Source organism: Panulirus ornatus, chromosome 25, assembly GCF_036320965.1.
Source record: "Panulirus ornatus isolate Po-2019 chromosome 25, ASM3632096v1, whole genome shotgun sequence".
NCBI lineage: Eukaryota > Metazoa > Arthropoda > Malacostraca > Decapoda > Palinuridae > Panulirus > Panulirus ornatus.
The window spans coordinates 1,995,388-2,013,322 of NC_092248.1; the positions used below are offsets into that span (position 1 = coordinate 1,995,388).

The 17,935-nt window shown below is 42.3% G+C and overlaps 1 protein-coding gene across 4 annotated transcripts in view; it reads left to right on the top strand.

The window, feature by feature from the left end:
- The window catches only part of LOC139757159 (uncharacterized), a 41,418-nt gene extending 36,616 nt beyond the window's left edge, over positions 1 to 4,802 (top strand). For all 4 annotated transcript variants that reach the window (XM_071677274.1, XM_071677272.1, XM_071677271.1 and 1 more), the window contains one exon: positions 1,397 to 4,802. In XM_071677274.1, the coding sequence (XP_071533375.1) occupies positions 1,397 to 1,642 (246 nt within the window). In that variant the 3' untranslated portion in view covers positions 1,643 to 4,802. The remainder of the gene's footprint in view (positions 1 to 1,396) is intronic.
- Positions 4,803 to 17,935: the final 13,133 nt, after the last annotated feature.

Here is a 17,935-nt window from a genome sequence, read left to right on the forward strand (position 1 = left end):
GAACAGAGGACTGGGCCTTTTTTGGAATATCCTCACCTGGCCCCCTCTGTTCCTTCTTTTGGAAAAAAAAAAAAAAAAAAAACGAGAGGGGAGGATTTCCAGCCCCCCGCTCCCTCCCCTTTTAGTCGCCTTCTACGACACGCAGGGAATACGTGGGAAGTATTCTTAATCCCCTATCCCCAGGGATATATATATATATATATATATATATATATATATATATATATATATATATATATATATATATATATATGTATATATATATATATATATATACATATATATATATATATATATATATATATATATATATATATATATATATATATATATATATATATATATATATATATATATATAAATATATAATATATAAAATAACAATAATATATAATATAATAATATAATATATAATATAAATAATATAAATATATATACATATATATATATTTATATATATAATATATATATATATATATATATATATATATATATATATATATATATATATATATTAGTTTATAAAATAATCATGGTTATTAATCACTCGATATACTACTGGAACTGCAACTTATCTACTCGATTATGCATATTCTTAATTCTATATACATATATAATTCAGTGTTCACAGTGAATAAGTAACTGGAAGCTATTATAAGCATTCATTCATTAACAAATATTGTTTATAATAGACTGGCTTTTGCCTATACATATTAATGTTCGTGTCCTACCTACCGATATGCATAAAGAAATATATGAGATAGGCTACAGAAAGAATGACTTGAGAATAAAATTAATTACTTTCGTTCCCTAATAAATGTTTTTGTTATAAGCGCACTTTCGGGAGGAGCCATTTACCTAAACTGAAAACTATACCAAACAATTTCTCCCAGATGCCCGCTGGATTTTCATTGGTTCACTGAAATACGAATTATCTTTCACAAAGGTTAACTGGAATTGGTTAAGTCGTTTCGCTTAATTATCTTCGACTAGATAAAAATAGTAATACAAATTTCATGTTAAAACTTTGTACTGCTAAACGTAGCATGTACTTCTGACGCTTTTAAATACATCACCATAAAACATGTCCTTTAAATACACTTACATACATTTCTATCAATATTCACTCGTTGAATTATCCACACTAAATGCTCATCATTGCTCACCATCTACTATCCTTCAGTAAATATAAAATGTGTTATGCTTTATCAATATCCATCTTTCAATCCGCTGAAACCAAGACTAGGCTTCTATTTACCTACACTTCCCTACTCTTCTGTAAACATTCTGGTATGATATGTATCTTTCTCATCATCATTACTACCATTTCCCTCCATCAATCATCAATACTGTGCCCCATCAATTCATCCAGATCTTACATAAATGTATCGTACAGGTGAGGAAGCCTCCACCAGCGCCGGAGCAGATCCCGGAGACGATCGAGGAGTGGCTGGAGAGCCTCGCCTTGCAAGACTACGTCGAGAACTTCCACCAGAACGGCATCTATTGCCCCCTGGCGGCCCTGGGGCTAACGAAGCGGGACCTGCAGTTGATGGGGATATACATGCTCGGACACCGCAAGAAGATCCTCCTGGCTATTCTGGGGCTCAAAGAGGCTCTGTACAGGAAAGAACAAGAATAGAAATTAGCGAAAGAGACGCTGTTGAGTGTGTGTGTGTGTGTGTGTGTGTTTCAACAACAGTAGAATACCACCAGATCCCCTTTTTCTCTTTGAGCAAGAATGAGGCTTGGGATAGACAATACATAATGGCTTGGTTATTTGAACACGATTCTTATGTGTAATTTTTATAAGAAAAACACTAATGCGTGTTTGCTGATTTCACTACTACGGAAAATCGAGCACCCTGTTCTCTGGTCTTATGAATAAGATGGTGGGCATGAGGCGTGTAAGAGGAATACTATATGAATGTGAAGGGCATCTGTAACATGAGATACTGGACAAGATGGTGGAAATGTGAATACCTGGACACTGTTAAGGAGGTTGGACACTACATCTAAGCCACCCTTAACTCGCCAAATGTAAGTTTTGTAGACAAAAAAAAATAGGGTATTTGATCACATCAGTAAACTGAAAGAACATGTATGAGTAACTTGAGAGAATTTGTACTTACTCGTTGATTCTTTAATCAATTTCAGACTAGTCATAGGAAGAATGAAATACAGACTAAAGGTCATATAATCTATACAGAAAAAAGAAAGATTGTTTTTTAAGTATTGTATTTAAACAAAGTGTCTCAATACGTAATCCACTTGTAAGCCCTTCAAGAAAGATGCCAACTAAGAAAACAAAAACTGGAATTGTGAAATATAAATCAGCTCTGTGAAATATAGGAACCTATCAATATCTAGGGTTATATTGAGAGAAACATATCAACAACCAGTTATAATTCCAGAAAATTAAGAGTAATGCAGATGAGGATCGTTCGAGCTGGTTCGTTCTTTGTGTTTGAGGCTAACAAATCAATATGAGAATGAAAGTTATACTAAAGTAGTCTTAGGAAATGTAAGTAATAAAGTCTAGATTTACATTTACAAAGGGTCTATTTAAGAGCATACGAGAGAGAGAATGTGTACAGGGAGGGGAAACGTATACGACAATCTGTAGCAACTGTAAGTTGGATAGGCTACAAGTTGTCCTCTAATGTTATTGTTGTGAGTAATTGAGCCCCCTGGGCACGACAGTACGACCCTTGAGCACGAAGGTACGGCCCCTGAGTACGACGGTACGACCCTTGAGCACGACGGTACGACCCTTGGGTATGAGGGTCAGGCTAAAGACCAGGTCCTTCATATACCCAAGGGTGGAACAGTCATATCCAAGGGTCGTAATACCCAAGGGTGGAACAGTCATGCTCAAGGGTCGTACCACCGTCGTGCTCCAAGGGGGAGTTTAGTTTTAATTTAAGTATACGTTGAGTGTACCGGGAGGTGAGGTGTACACTCCTGGTCTTTTGTCGTGAGATGTTGTAGGTCTGTTGTGTCTGGGAAGAAAATCATTCTTTTTGTGTATACATACGATACGAAAGCCTGTGGCTTGTTGATTATATATATATATATATATATATATATATATATATATATATATATATATATATATATATATATATATGCGAATACAGTGCATATAAACGCGCTCTTTCATAGAACACGTAATACCCTCCAACAAGCAGGATTCGAACCCAGGAACTTTTGCGTGGTATTCGGGAATGCTATAACCACTAGACTATGCTCGTCTAGCTGTTAGCGTCTCCGAATACTGCGCAAAAGGTCCTGGGTTCGAATCCTGGCTGGTGGAGGGTATTATGTTGCATCTGTCACTCAAGCAGCTAATTCTACATGCACATTACTGTTTCTAGTTATTTGATATCGGCTTTTTTTGTTTTGCATTATCTCCTTATCTTGTGTAGGAATAAATGAGTTATTATGGTCTTATCGTTGTATAGTAGTTGTTATGAAGTAATCAGTGACCCAACCGCTGAAAGAGGCTGAAGGTGTATATCATAGAAAACGGTTGCATTACTCTATACGCGCAGCTCTTTTAGTTTGTTTTTTTTCCTTCCCTCCTCATTTATAGCGTTTTCGACTGTGATAGACAATCTAGGTAGTGATGTAGACTTACTGGAATCCATGATATCAAGAGGCTTCATGTTATACACCACATGCAAATGAATTCAGTGGTTCTCTCTAACCATGAAGGTCAGTATGGTGTCTGTTGTGAAGGGCAGAGTCACAGATACCATGCAGACGTGGCTGAAGCCGAGGATTTCCTAGCAAGGTTCTCCAAGATCATCCTGAAATTATATAATATTCAATGTGGGATTTATATCAATGTGGGATTTATATCCAATGTGGGATTTATATTCAATCTGGGATTTACATTCAATGTGGAATTTATATTCAATCTAGAATTTATATTCAGTCTGGGATATATATTCTGAATAAAAAGACATAAGGGAAGACATATTTGTTTGAGATGAACTGCCACTATAGGTATGATCGTGTGGTCAATAGGGGTTGTACAAAGGCCTTTTGTTTACCCATGTCATTTTATTTGACGCATATTATCTAGTGTTAGGTACGGAAGTAGGTTTCACAAAGGCTGTGGGCGTAATTGAAATGAGATAAAAGTATATTCTTTTTTTTTTGCTGGACATACTTTTGTTGGCGGGGGAAGTATGCGAGCAGGAGTGAACATACCTCTGTTATCAGCAGAAGTATGTTTCCAGGTGTGGATATACTGCTTCTCATCAGTAGAAGTATGCTGGCAGGTGTGGACTACCCTTATGTTCGCTTATATGGATGACGTCAGACGTTGTATACGGAAGTGAATGGTTTTTTTTATCTTAAGAGTTTGTACTGAGACGTTTATCATATAAGATAAATTCGTGTGGTTGTGTTGTGGGCGTATTCGTGTTTCGTCCTTTTTTTTCCCCTCAGTCGTCCGTCGTCCGTTTCTGACGGCCGGCCGTCTGCGTCGTCCTCCGTCATTCGTCAGTCTACGTCGTCCGTCTGTGTCCTCCGTCATTCGTCCGTCTGTGTCCTCCATCATTCGTCCGTCTGTCCTCCATCATTCGCCCATCTGTGTCCTCCATCATTCGTCCGTCTGTGTCCTCCATCATTCGTCCGTCTGTGTCCTCCATCATTCGTCCATCTGTGTCCTCCGTCATTGGTCCGTCTGTGTCCTCCGTCATTCGTCCGTCTGTGTCCTCCGTCATTCGTCCGTCTGTGTCCTCCGTCATTCGTCCGCCTGTGTCCTCAATCATTCGTCCATCTGTGTCGTCCGTCATTCGTCTGTCTGTGTCCTCCGTCATTCGTCCGTCTGTGTCCTCAACAATTCGTCCGTCTGTGTCCTCAATCATTCGTCCGTCTGTGTCGTCCGTCATTCGTCCGTGTGCGTCGTCCGTCACTCGTCCGTGTGCGTCGTCCGTCATTCGTCCCTCGGCCGACTTTTGTTCGTCAGTTCACTTATGATCTCGAGGGCTGGAGCGAGACGATCGTTTGAACACACCGATCCTTTAAGCACGATGGCACGACCCTCGAACACGACGGGATGACCCCATGGATGTACGACCTCATGAGCCAGGTCAGAGGTCAGGCCATGACATCCAGGGGTCGTACGATTATATCTAGGGGTCGTAACGTTACATACAGGGGTCGTACATGACATCCAGGGGTCGTACCATTATATCTAGGGGTCGTAACGTTACATACAGGGGTCGTGCCATGACATCCAGGGGTCGTACCAATATATCTAGGGGTCGTAACGTTACATACAGGGGTCCTACATGACATCCAGGGGTCGTACCATTATATCTAGGGGTCTTAACGTTACATCCAGGGGTCGTATCATGACATCCAGGGGTCGTACCATTATATCTAGGGGTCGTAACGTTACATACAGGGGTCGTACCATGACATCCAGGGGTCGTACCATTATATCTAGGGGTCTTAACGTTACATCCAGGGGTCGTACCATGACATCCAGGGGTCGTACCATTATATCTAGGGGTCGTAACGTTACATACAGGGGTCGTACATGACATCCAGGGGTCGTACCATTATATCTAGGGGTCGTAACGTTACATACAGGGGTCGTACCATGACATCCAGGGGTCGTACCATTATATCTAGGGGTCGTAACGTTACATACAGGGGTCGTACCATGACATCCAGGGGTCGTACCATTATATCTAGGGGTCTTAACGTTACATCCAGGGGTCGTACCATGACATCCAGGGGTCGTACCATTATATCTAGGGGTCGTAACGTTACATACAGGGGTCGTACCATGACATCCAGGGGTCGTACCATTATATCTAGGGGTCGTAACGTTACATACAGGGGTCGTACCATGACATCCAGGGGTCGTACCATTATATCTAGGGGTCGTAACGTTACATACAGGGGTCGTACCATGACATCCAGGGGTCGTACCATTATATCTAGGGGTCGTAACGTTACATCCAGGGGTCGTACCATTATATCTAGGGGTCGTTACGTTACATCCAGGGGTCGTAACGTTATGCCCCATGGGTTATACCGTCGTGCTCCACGAGACAAGATAAAGCGTGACCCGAAACTGTGGAAGGCGAGGCTCCTGCCGTGTCTATCGATGTCTATCGATAATACGGAAGATCCTCACTGCGTTTACTAAGAATACACGAACCACATCAGTACTGCCTTACAACTAGAGTAAGCGGGTTGTCATTTAGCCTTTTACCGTGAATTATGTACATGTGTATATATGTATATGTCTGTGTGTGTATATATATATGTGTACATTGAGATGTATAGGTATGTATATTTGCGTGTGTGGACGTGTATGTATATACATGTGTATGTGGGAAGGTTGGGCCATTCTTTCGTCTGTTTCGTTGCGCTACCTCGCTAACGCGGGAGACAGCGACAAAGCAAAATAAATAAAAAAAAAAAAAATTATATATATATATATATATATATATATATATATATATATATATATATATATATATATATATAAAACCTAAAGTTAAACCCAACATCATTGTGAAGGTAGATTGTGCCTTGTATAAACCCTATAAAATGTTCATTGATTTATACAAAACAATTCTGTCCCTGTAGTCAATCAAGCGTTCCATATAATAATATACAAGACCAAACAATCGTAACAGTACGAATGGGTCATTCTCCACTTAACGTTGGTTGAGATTGATCGTAAAGTCTTGTTAATACAATCTAATTATTGATGTCGAAGAGTAAATCAATCTTAGTTATCTATTCAGTTATCGTAGTCTGTTCATAATGAAGTGTTACCATAATAGCCTATCAGAGAGAACCACTTGTAATGTTATAACACACGACTTGCCCAGCACAAATGATGCATATGACTTACTTCCTCACATCTTCCTTGGAATTGGACTTTAATGTTACTATATAACTGTCCCTTGTGTGTTATAGACCTGGCTGTTATAGCTATATATATATATATATATATATATATATATATATATATATATATATATATATATATATATATATATTATAGTCTATAACTTGTTACCAGGGTTCGCCAGATAGCAACATTAGAATAAAGACTTGTTTACTGTGCACCTTTATAGAGTCGAACACATTAAAATATATTTTTGCAATGCTTTTTTTTTTGTCTTGCGATATCCTTGTTGTCTGATGGACTCTTGACAATTCAAAATCCAACCGTCTCCTATTTAGCGATGTTGCCACATGTGTGGTGTTGTTTGTTTCAGAGCGGTTTGCCATCATCAAGGCAATATTATTTGGTAATCCAAATACGTTCACAGTAAATGTATTGGATGTTCATCCTCTCATGGGAGACATGGGTGAGAGAGACATGTGTGATGGCACGGGTAATTGAATGCCGTAATCATGATATTGTCGGATCAGAATCAACGACAAACATGTATTTACCTTCCCACTTCCGTTTCTTATAGTTCACACTCTTCCCATTCCTCCACTGTTCCACATCTCCTAGCTATTCCACCTATCCCTAAACTTCACTTAACCATCTTTCCATGCTCCATTCCTCTCCACCCTAACCTCTTCCACTCCTCCATCCCTTCCTCTTACACCTCTTCACCACCCCTATCTGTTCCACTCATGCACTATGCACCTCTTCCATTTTTCCCTTCGCTCCCCGCTCCACCTTCCGCCGTTCCACATAATCTAGCCCACAGTGGGCTGCTTACCTTGCGTGATAACGAACCTTAGAGCAACGTCGGCAATCAATATAGTGGAGCCGCCTGTCTCCCACACACACAAACACACACACGGGGTAGGTAGACGTGAGCCACTGATGAAGTCTGGACTGTAGGAAGACCATGTTCCAGCCACACAGGAAAGAGTGGAGGAGTAAGAGATGCTGTACTCATTCAGATACTACCACTAGCTATGGACAATGCCAGGCATAATTCCTGAGATATGACAGTCAAAGAAAACGGATAGATACAGTCGTCATAACGGAATAACTAGTAATGATTACCTTAACTATAAAGCGTAAGATAAGGAAGACTTAAAGTCAGACAAGAGACTTGCGAGCAAGGGGCAAATTCAGCCGGGTATTCACCACACGTGATAGACCAATGGAAGAACATGGAAAAATGTCAAAGAAATATAATAGTCCAAAGACAAAAAAGAGAGATATCATATGATAAGAGAGAGCAAAAATAGCCTCCGCCAGTACCCTAGGGAGGTCAAGAATGTAAAGTGATGCAAATGTCAGACTGCAGATGGACCGGTAGGAAAAAAAAAATATAAAGTAGAGTTCAAGGACAGAATTAGGGAAAACAAAACTGATATTGTCGGACTGATGGACACAAGTTTTACAAGAGAGATAAGGACTGACTTCATCTATCCAGGATGGTACTTGTTAGCAAGGAGGGCAAAAGATGACGAAAGGCTTCATAAGATACTGGAAGATGGCCCATTCATATACGACGTAATGGAAGACTAACTGTAAGGCAGATTCATAATTTAGTGCTAATCATTTATGATCCTCAAAAGGATTTTACTAAAAGAGAACAAATACGGAAAAATAACAGTGAGGGAACACTGCAGATGGTACGAGATACATGGAAACAAGCGCTCCTCACACATGGCAATGTATCAATAATGATGCAACTCATTCCTAAAGTGATGCAGTGGGATGACGAGAACTCTCACAGAGACAAAAAGGCATAGAAGCACATGTTCCGTGAGGGAATACAGGATCATATCCTGAGCCATCGTGTCACGAAGGACAAGAGAATCAGTGGAGGAGATACACTATCATTACCAGATCTTATCTTCACGCATAGTAGCTTGGACACTGAGGTTGTCATGTGTGGCACAGCTGCTGGTGAATGTGACCATGTATTGCTTGACTTTGACTATGTGGTTAAAAACACCCAAAAAAAAATTTTATCCGGGAGGAAGTCCATCTCAAAAAGGAGATATAGTCATGGAAACTACATAGAACTAAAGAAAAGTACATAGAACTAAGGAATACTTATGGATTATAATGGTTTGAGGAATGGGAGTTCTGTAGCTATGATATGATTCAATGTCCTCGAAAGTTTTGTGGAATTAACAAACACAGAAGGAAGTCTTACTGTGTCATGAAAGGAAAAAGATCTTAGAGGTGGACTAAATGCAGCACTACAGCCAAGAGGCATTTGAAAAGTATAACAGAGCAGAGAACAAGTATAGCGGGATAAGAAAATGTAAGAGAGGAAAACTCTGACGAGAATAATATATATAAGACACGAGAAAATTCAAAACTCTTCCATCATAAATTCATAAGGAGTAAATCGTCAGTTAGAATACAGCTAATCAAGCTAAGGGATTCACAGTGAGGAATTCCAGAGGATGGTGCAAAAATCTGAATAAGACCAAGATACGAAAAACTGAATGATGAAGGTTCAAGTGGATTTTCACAGTGGTAGACACCATAACCCCAGTATCACTGAAGTGGAAGAGAAAGGAGGTCTTAGACAGTGTTGGCATTCATATATAAGATATAAGTGAACAGCTGCAATGCCATAATCCATATAAGTCTCGAGGTCATGATTAATTTTTCCCCTATATTTACTTAAGAAGTGTGTGTACAAGCAATTGACACTCTGCTGCAAATGATGTGGAGGAGGGAAGGGTGCCGTTGGTGGGAGGTAAAGTTCCAAAGGGGTAGGAAGAGGGCAAATGCCATGCACATCTTTAAGTGAGGAGACCGCGAAGTAACAATGAACGACAGACCAGGGAGGGTCTCTGACTTCTGTGGTTTATGAGGTACTGGAAAAAGACGATAAAAAACAAACAAAATACAAATGAACAACTACTTTAAAGAAATAAAACCTCACCAAACCTCACAGGGAGGTGATGCGCAGCAAACCCTGTCGATCTCTGTGAAAGCAGGACTTAAACCTAGTTTGATGACGAGAAAGGACAGGAAAGAGACATCCAGAGACTATAACGTAAAATGACGAGGAAACGTGTTAGTCTGTCGAGGCACAATATACATATGGCACCCATACACACACACCACACACACACACACACACACACACACACACACAGCACGCACACACACACACAAGCACGCACACACACACACAGATCAATAACAGACAGAACATGTGAGACAACACTCTCCTGAGTTATTATTTGTAGAACAGAGTGAACAAGAGGTGGGAGTGTCAGCCCAGGGCTGAACAAAGGGCAAAATGTTCTTCGCAGAACATTCTTGTGTTATAATACTTTGCTTGCTCAGCTGCGGTGACATAGAGCCGGCGAATGATGTCACTGCCACCTGTGACGACCAGTGACGTCACTGAGGTCACGGACGGGGTTCTTGAACACGACGCCACGACTCATGGGCACGACGCCACGACCCATGAGCACGACGGCACGATGAGTGAAGAAGATGGTACGACGCTTGAGCACGACGGCATAACGATTGTGCACGACGGCACGACGCCACGACCCATAAGCACGACGGCATGACAACTGTGCACGACGGCATGACAATTGTGCACGACGGCACGACGAGTGAAGAAGATGGTACGACGCTTGAGCACGACGGTGCGACGCTTGAGCAAGACAGGACGACGTTTGTGCACGACGGCACGACGACTGAGCACGACGGTACGACGATTGAACACGACGGTACGACGCTTGAACAAGACGGTACGACGATTGAGCACGACGGCACGACGATTGAGCACGACGGCACGACGATTGAGCACGACGGTGCGACGCTTGAATAAGACAGTACGACGATTGAGCACGACGGTACGACGCTTGAATAAGACAGTACGACGATTGAACATGACGGTACGACGCTTGAGCACGACGGCATGACGATTGAGCACGACGGCACGACGATTGAACATGACGTTACGACGCTTGAGCACGACGGCACGACGCTTGAACACGACGGCATGACGATTGAGCACGACGGCACGACGCTTGAGCACGACGGCACGACGATAGAGCACGACGGCAAGACGCTTGAGCACGACGGCACGACGCTTGAGCACGACGACACGACGCTTGAGCACGACCGTACGACGTTTGAACAAGACGCCACGACGATTGAGTACGACGGTACGACGATTGAGCACGACGCTTTAGCACGACGGCACGACGATTGAGCACAACGGGGCGACGCTTGAGCACGACGGCACGACGCTTGAGCACGACCGTACGACGTTTGAACAAGACGCCACGACGATTGAGTACGACGGTACGACGATTGAGCACGACGATTGAGCACGACGGGGCGACGCTTGAGCACGACGGGGCGACGCTTGTGCACGAGTGCACAACGCTTAAGTACGACTTCACGACCCATAAGAACCGACTTCATGATCCTAGAGCACGACACCACGACCCATGAGCACGACAGAGAGACCACGACAAGAAGCTGGCCCAAGTGAACGTAAACAACCACCGTAAAAGAAATAAAAAAAATAGATTCTTGGCTGGAACAGACTACACAAGTGTAAATGTAAATGCCAGGCATTTACAAAGAACCAAAACGCTATCTGCTCATGTAAATAACTCCAGCGATGCGCCCCGCCAGTGTAGAACTGCCTCCCAGGGCTGTACTACAAACGGGGTATTACACGAGTCACCACAAGGCGCAGGGGTTCACACTGTCCACCATCATTCTGTCGGACATGGGATCGCATCCTGCATACGGTAGGCTCCTCCAAGCATCCCAGATGTCATCCTCATAGCAGGATGGTCGATGGTCTTCATGGCAGGATGGTCGATGGTCCTCATGGTAGGATGGTCGATGGTCCTCATGGCAGGATGGTCGATGGTCCTCATGGCAGGATGGTCGATGGTCTTCAAGGCAGGATGGTCGATGGTCTTCATGGCAGGATGGTCGATGGTCCTCATAGCAGGATGGTCGATGGTCTTCATGGCAGGATGGTCGATGGTCCTCATGGCAGGATGGTCGATGGTCCTCATGGCAGGATGGTCGATGGTCTTCAAGGCAGGATGGTCGATGGTCCTCATGGCAGGATGGTCGATGGTCTTCATGGCAGGATGGTCGATGGTCCTTATGGTAGGATGGTCGATGGTCCTCATGGCAGGATGGTCGATGGTCTTCATGGCAGGATGGTCGATGGTCCTCATGGCAGGATGGTCGATGGTCTTCATGGCAGGATGGTCGATGGTCCTCATGGCAGGATGGTCGATGGATGGTTTCCAGGCATCATCTCAGGATGTGGTAGAGTATACATATGTCTATACATAAGCTCAAGACCCGGCATGTGTATACAGTACGCCTCTTATACTCTAAGCCTTCGATTCTTAACCGTGTGGAAAAGAACTTTGAGAAATGAGAAGGAACACGAGCCATTTAAACAGCCTTTGCCATTAAGACTCAACGTGTCATAAAACATTTAAGCCATGACGCGGTGCTGAGGCATTTTAAATCTCAGCCACGTCTCTAGCCACGTCTCTAGCCACGTCTCTAGCCACGCCTCTAGCCACGTCTCTAGCTACGCCTCTAGCCACGCCTCTAGCCACGTCTCTAGCCACGTCTCTGGCCACGTCTCTAGCCACGTCTCTGGCCACGTCTCTAGCCACGTCTCTAGCCACGCCTCTAGCCACGTCTCTAGCCACGTCTCTAACCACGTCTCTAGCCACGTCTCTAGCCACGTCTCTAGCCACGCCTCTAGCCACGTCTCTAGCCACGCCTCTAGCCACGCCTCTAGCCACGTCTCTAGCTACGCCTCTAGCCACGCCTCTAGCCACGTCTCTAGCCACGTCTCTAGCCACGTCTCTAGCCACGCCTCTAGCCACGTCTCTAGCCACGTCTCTAGCCACGTCTCTAGCCACGTCTCTAGCCACGTCTCTGGCATTTACATCTGCTGTGTACAGAATGACCCATCCAGTCACACCTTCACTTAACATTCCTCTTCCTTTGCTCGGAAGCTTAAGCTAACTTCATCCCCAGAACCAACCCTGTCTGGGGGGTTAACGTGTGGTGCCCCTTCCCACAATGGCTTTCTCTGGGGGTGATCGAGCCTTGTGGATGTAACTATGGGGTAATTCTAAGGGGTAGTTGAGAGTCATAGGTGACAGAGGGCGTCTATATATGGTTCTTACAGAGATACACAGACCACATAGATCCAAGGTCCAAACGAGGTAGTCTGGCCTTAACGTCTGTACGTAAAGAAACCACTTGTGCCTTCAAGATGCATGAAAACAAAAAAAAGATAAAAAAGAAACTCAGAAAATGGGGCGTACGTAAGTATGCCTCCACAGAAAACGGGAGACTGTACGTGCTTACAATACTTGCAAGCCCACCAACTGTAAAAGGAGATACAAGGTAAAGACAATGAGACTAACACGAGTATAAAACTCTCCCACTGCAATATACAGATAGCCATCACCCACCTACACACACACACACACACACACACACACACGCGCGCGCGCGGGCGTGACACTCCCGCCCCGTCCATTACAAACATGTAATTACATTTGGAGGTCATCCGCATGATTAACCTACGACCTTGACATTGCTATTCATCCAAATGACTTCCATAACTGCAACCAACACACCCACGCTACAAGCAAAACAACGAAAACAGTTTATAAACTTTATGTATACAGAGATAAAATATAATGGCCTCCTTGCAGCCACGAGGTATGCATAAATACTGCCTAATTAGTATTCTCATGGCTTCAAGACATGCTATATATATATATATATATATATATATATATATATATATATATATATATATATATATATATATATATATATATATATATATATATTGGCCCAGAGGTAGCCTCATACCTCCACCTCATGCCAATGACAAAGCAGTGATGTACATACCTGTGTACACATGAACTATGTGTATGCATACATTAGTCATGAACACGACTTGTGGACGTGGATGTATACTATGTGTTAGTTTTTTGCAAGTATGTGATGTGAATGTGTGTGTGTGTGTGTGTGTTTTAAGGTGTTCGTAATTACCCATTTGTCTACGCACACGGAAGAAGTTCTTGTGCTTTTGGAGCACCCATTCGCGTGTGTATGATAGAGAGAGAGAGAGAGAGAGAGAGAGAGAGAGAGAGAGAGAGAGAGAGAGAGAGAGAGAGAGAGAGAGAGAGAGAGAGAGAGAGAACGTGCTTCAGTTCCTTTGTGTCTGTGTATGACAGAGTGTGGCGTGAAGTGCATTCATCCGCTCACTTTACGTGGATCACTCAAGTCAATGTATTGCACCTTGTCACTTTTTTTTTTTTTGCCTATAAACAAGTGCCTGCCTGCAGCGGAAATGACCGTGCGTGCGTGCGTGCGTGCGTGTTGAGTGCGTGTTGAGTGCGTGACGGCTTCCACAGTAAACCTGAACGATCTGTATAGATTTGTTGACGACACGCACTCCCTGCCCCTCCTCACCCCACGCTCACTCCCTCCCACCCAGCAGGGCAAAAAGTAAGTATCAATAATTTCTACATAGACGTAGTCGACCCAGGAATTCCATGTAATCATCAATAGTCCTCTAATCTCATATATATATATATATATATATATATATATATATATATATATATATATATATATATATATATATATATATATATATATATATATATATATATATATATATATACATATATATATATATATATATATATATATATATATATATATATATATATATATATATATATATATATATATATTATCCCTGGGGATAGGGGAGAAAGAATACTTCCCACGTATTCCCTGCGTGTCGTAGAAGGCGACTAAAAGGGTAGGGAGCTGGGGGCTGGAAATCCTCCCCTCTCGTTTTTTTTTCAGTTATCCGAAGGAAGGAACAGAGAAGGATGCCAGGTGAGGATATTCCCTTAGAGGCCCAGTCCTCTGTTCTTAACGCTACCTTGCTAACGCGGGAAATGGCGAATAGTTTGAAAGAATATATATATATATATATATATATATATATATATATATATATATATATATATATATATATATATATATATATTATTTTATTTATCATCTTATTTTGCTTTGTCGCTGTCTCCCGCGTTTGCGAGGTAGCGCAAGGAAACAGACGAAAGAAATGGCCCAACCCATCCCCATACACATGTACATACATACACGTCCACACACGCAAATATACATACCTATACATCTCAATGTACACATATATATACACACACAGACACATACATATATACCCATGCACACACTTCACACTGTCTGCCTTTATTCATTCCCATCGCCACCTCGCCACACATGGAATACCATCCCCATCCCCCCTCATGTGTGCGAGGTAGCGCTAGGAAAAGACAACAAAGGCTCCATTCGTTCACACTCAGTCTCTAGCTGTCATGCAATAATGCCCGAAACCACAGCTCCCTTTCCACATCCAGGCCCCACACAACTTTCCATGGTTTACCCCAGACGCTTCACATGCCCTGATTCAATCCACTGACAGCACGTCAATCCCGGTATACCACATCGATCCAATTCACTCTATTCCTCGGCCGCCTTTCACCCTCCTGCATGTTCAGGCAGCGATCACTCAAAATCTTTTTCACTCCATCTTTCCACCTCCAATTTGGTCTCCCACTTCTCCTCGTTCCCTCCACCTCCGACACATATATCCTCTTGCTCAATCTTTCCTCACTCATCCTCTCTATGTGCCCAAACCATTTCAAAACACCCTCTTCTGCTCTCTCAACCACGCTCTTTTAATTTCCACACATCTCTCTTACCCTTACATTACTTACTCGATCAAACCACCTCACACCACACATTGTCCTCAAACACCTCATTTCCAGCACATCCACCTTCCTACGCACAACTCTATTCATAGCCCACGCCTCGCAACCATACAACATTGTTGGAACCACTATTCCTTCAAACATACCCATTTTTGCTTTCCGAGATAATGTTCTCGACTTCCACACATTCTTCAAGGCTCCCAGGATTTTCGCCCCCTCCCCCACCCTATGATTCACTTCCGCTTCCATGGTTACATCCGCTGACAGATCCACTCCCAGATATCTAAAACACTTTACTTCCTCCAGTTTTTCTCCATTCAAACTTACCTCCCAATTGACTTGACCCTCAACCCTACTGTACCTAATAACCTTGCTCCTATTCACATTTACTCTTAACTTTCTTCTTTCACACACTTTACCAAACTCAGTCACCAGCTTCTGCAGTTTCTCACATGAATCAGCCACCAGCGCTGTATCATCAGCGAACAACAACTGACTCACTTCCCAAGCTCTCTCATCCACAACAGAATTCATACTTGCCCCTCTTTCGATATATATATATATATATATATATATATATATATATATATATATATATATATATATATATATATATATATATTTTTTTTTTTATACTATTCGCCATTTCCCGCGATAGCGAGGTAGCGTTAAGAACAGAGGACTGGGCCTTTGAGGGAATATCCTCACCTGGCCCTCTTCTCTGTTCCTTCTTTTGGAAAAATTAAAAAAAAAAACGAGAGGGGAGGATTTCCAGCCCCCCGCTCCCTTCCCTTTTAGTCGCCTTCTACGACACGCAGGGAATACGTGGGAAGTATTCTTTCTCCCCTATCCCCAGGGATAATATATATATATATATATATATACATATATTCTTTTTTTTTATATTATCTTGCTTTGCCGCTGCCCCCCGCGCCCGCGAGGCAGCGCAAGGAAACATATATATATATATATATATATATATATATATATATCCCTGGGGATAGGGGATTAAGAGTACTTCCCACGTATTCCCTGCGTGTCGTAGAAGGCGACTAAAAGGGGAGGGAGCGGGGGGCTGGAAATCCTCCCCTCTCGGTTTTTTTTTAATTTTCCAAAAGAAGGAACAGAGAATTGGGCCAGGTGAGGGTATTCCCTCAAAGGCCCAGTCCTCTGTTCTTAACGCTACCTCGCTAATGCGGGAAATGGCGAATAGTTTGAAAGAAAGAAAGAAAGATATATATATATATATATATATATATATATATATATATATATATACATATATATATATATATATATATATCGAACTAAAGTCCCCTACAGCCAAGGTTCGAACCCCTGTCCTTATGCGTGGCAGGTGGGAGTGCTAACGCTACGCTATGATCTACAAGCCACCTGTCTATTAAGGCAAATGACTATTAGATCACTAAGTAATCAAATACGTGAGCAACGGGGTCTAGCCTGGTGAGGAAAGACTGACAAAGAGGATGTGTGTGTCAGAGCTGGAGGGAACGAGGAGAAGTGGGAGACCAAATTGGAGGTGGAAAGATGGAGTGAAAAAGATTTTGTGTGATCGAGGCCTGAACATGCAGGAGGGTGAAAGGAGGGCAAGGAATAGAGTGAATTGGAGCGATGTGGTATACCGGGGTTGACGTGCTGTCAGTGGATTGAATCAGGGCATGTGAAGCGTCTGGGGTAAACCATGGAAAGCTGTGTAGGTATGTATATTTGCGTGTGTGGACGTATGTATATACATGTGTATGGGGGTGGGTTGGGCCATTTCTTTCGTCTGTCTCCTTGCGCTACCTCGCAAACGCGGGAGACAGCGACAAAGCAAAAAAAAAAAAAAAAAATACATATATATATATATATATATATATATATATATATATATATATATATATATATATATATATATATATATATATATATGTATATATATAGGGGATAGGGGTGAAAGAATACTTCCCACGTATTCCTCGCGTGTCGTAGAAGGCGACTAGAGGGGACGGGAGCGGGGGGCCAGAAATCCTCCCCTCCTTGTATTAACTTTCTAAAATGGGAAACAGAAGATGAATAATATATATATATATATATATATATATATATATATATATATATATATTTTTTTTTTTTTATATTTTGTCGCTGTCTCCCGCGT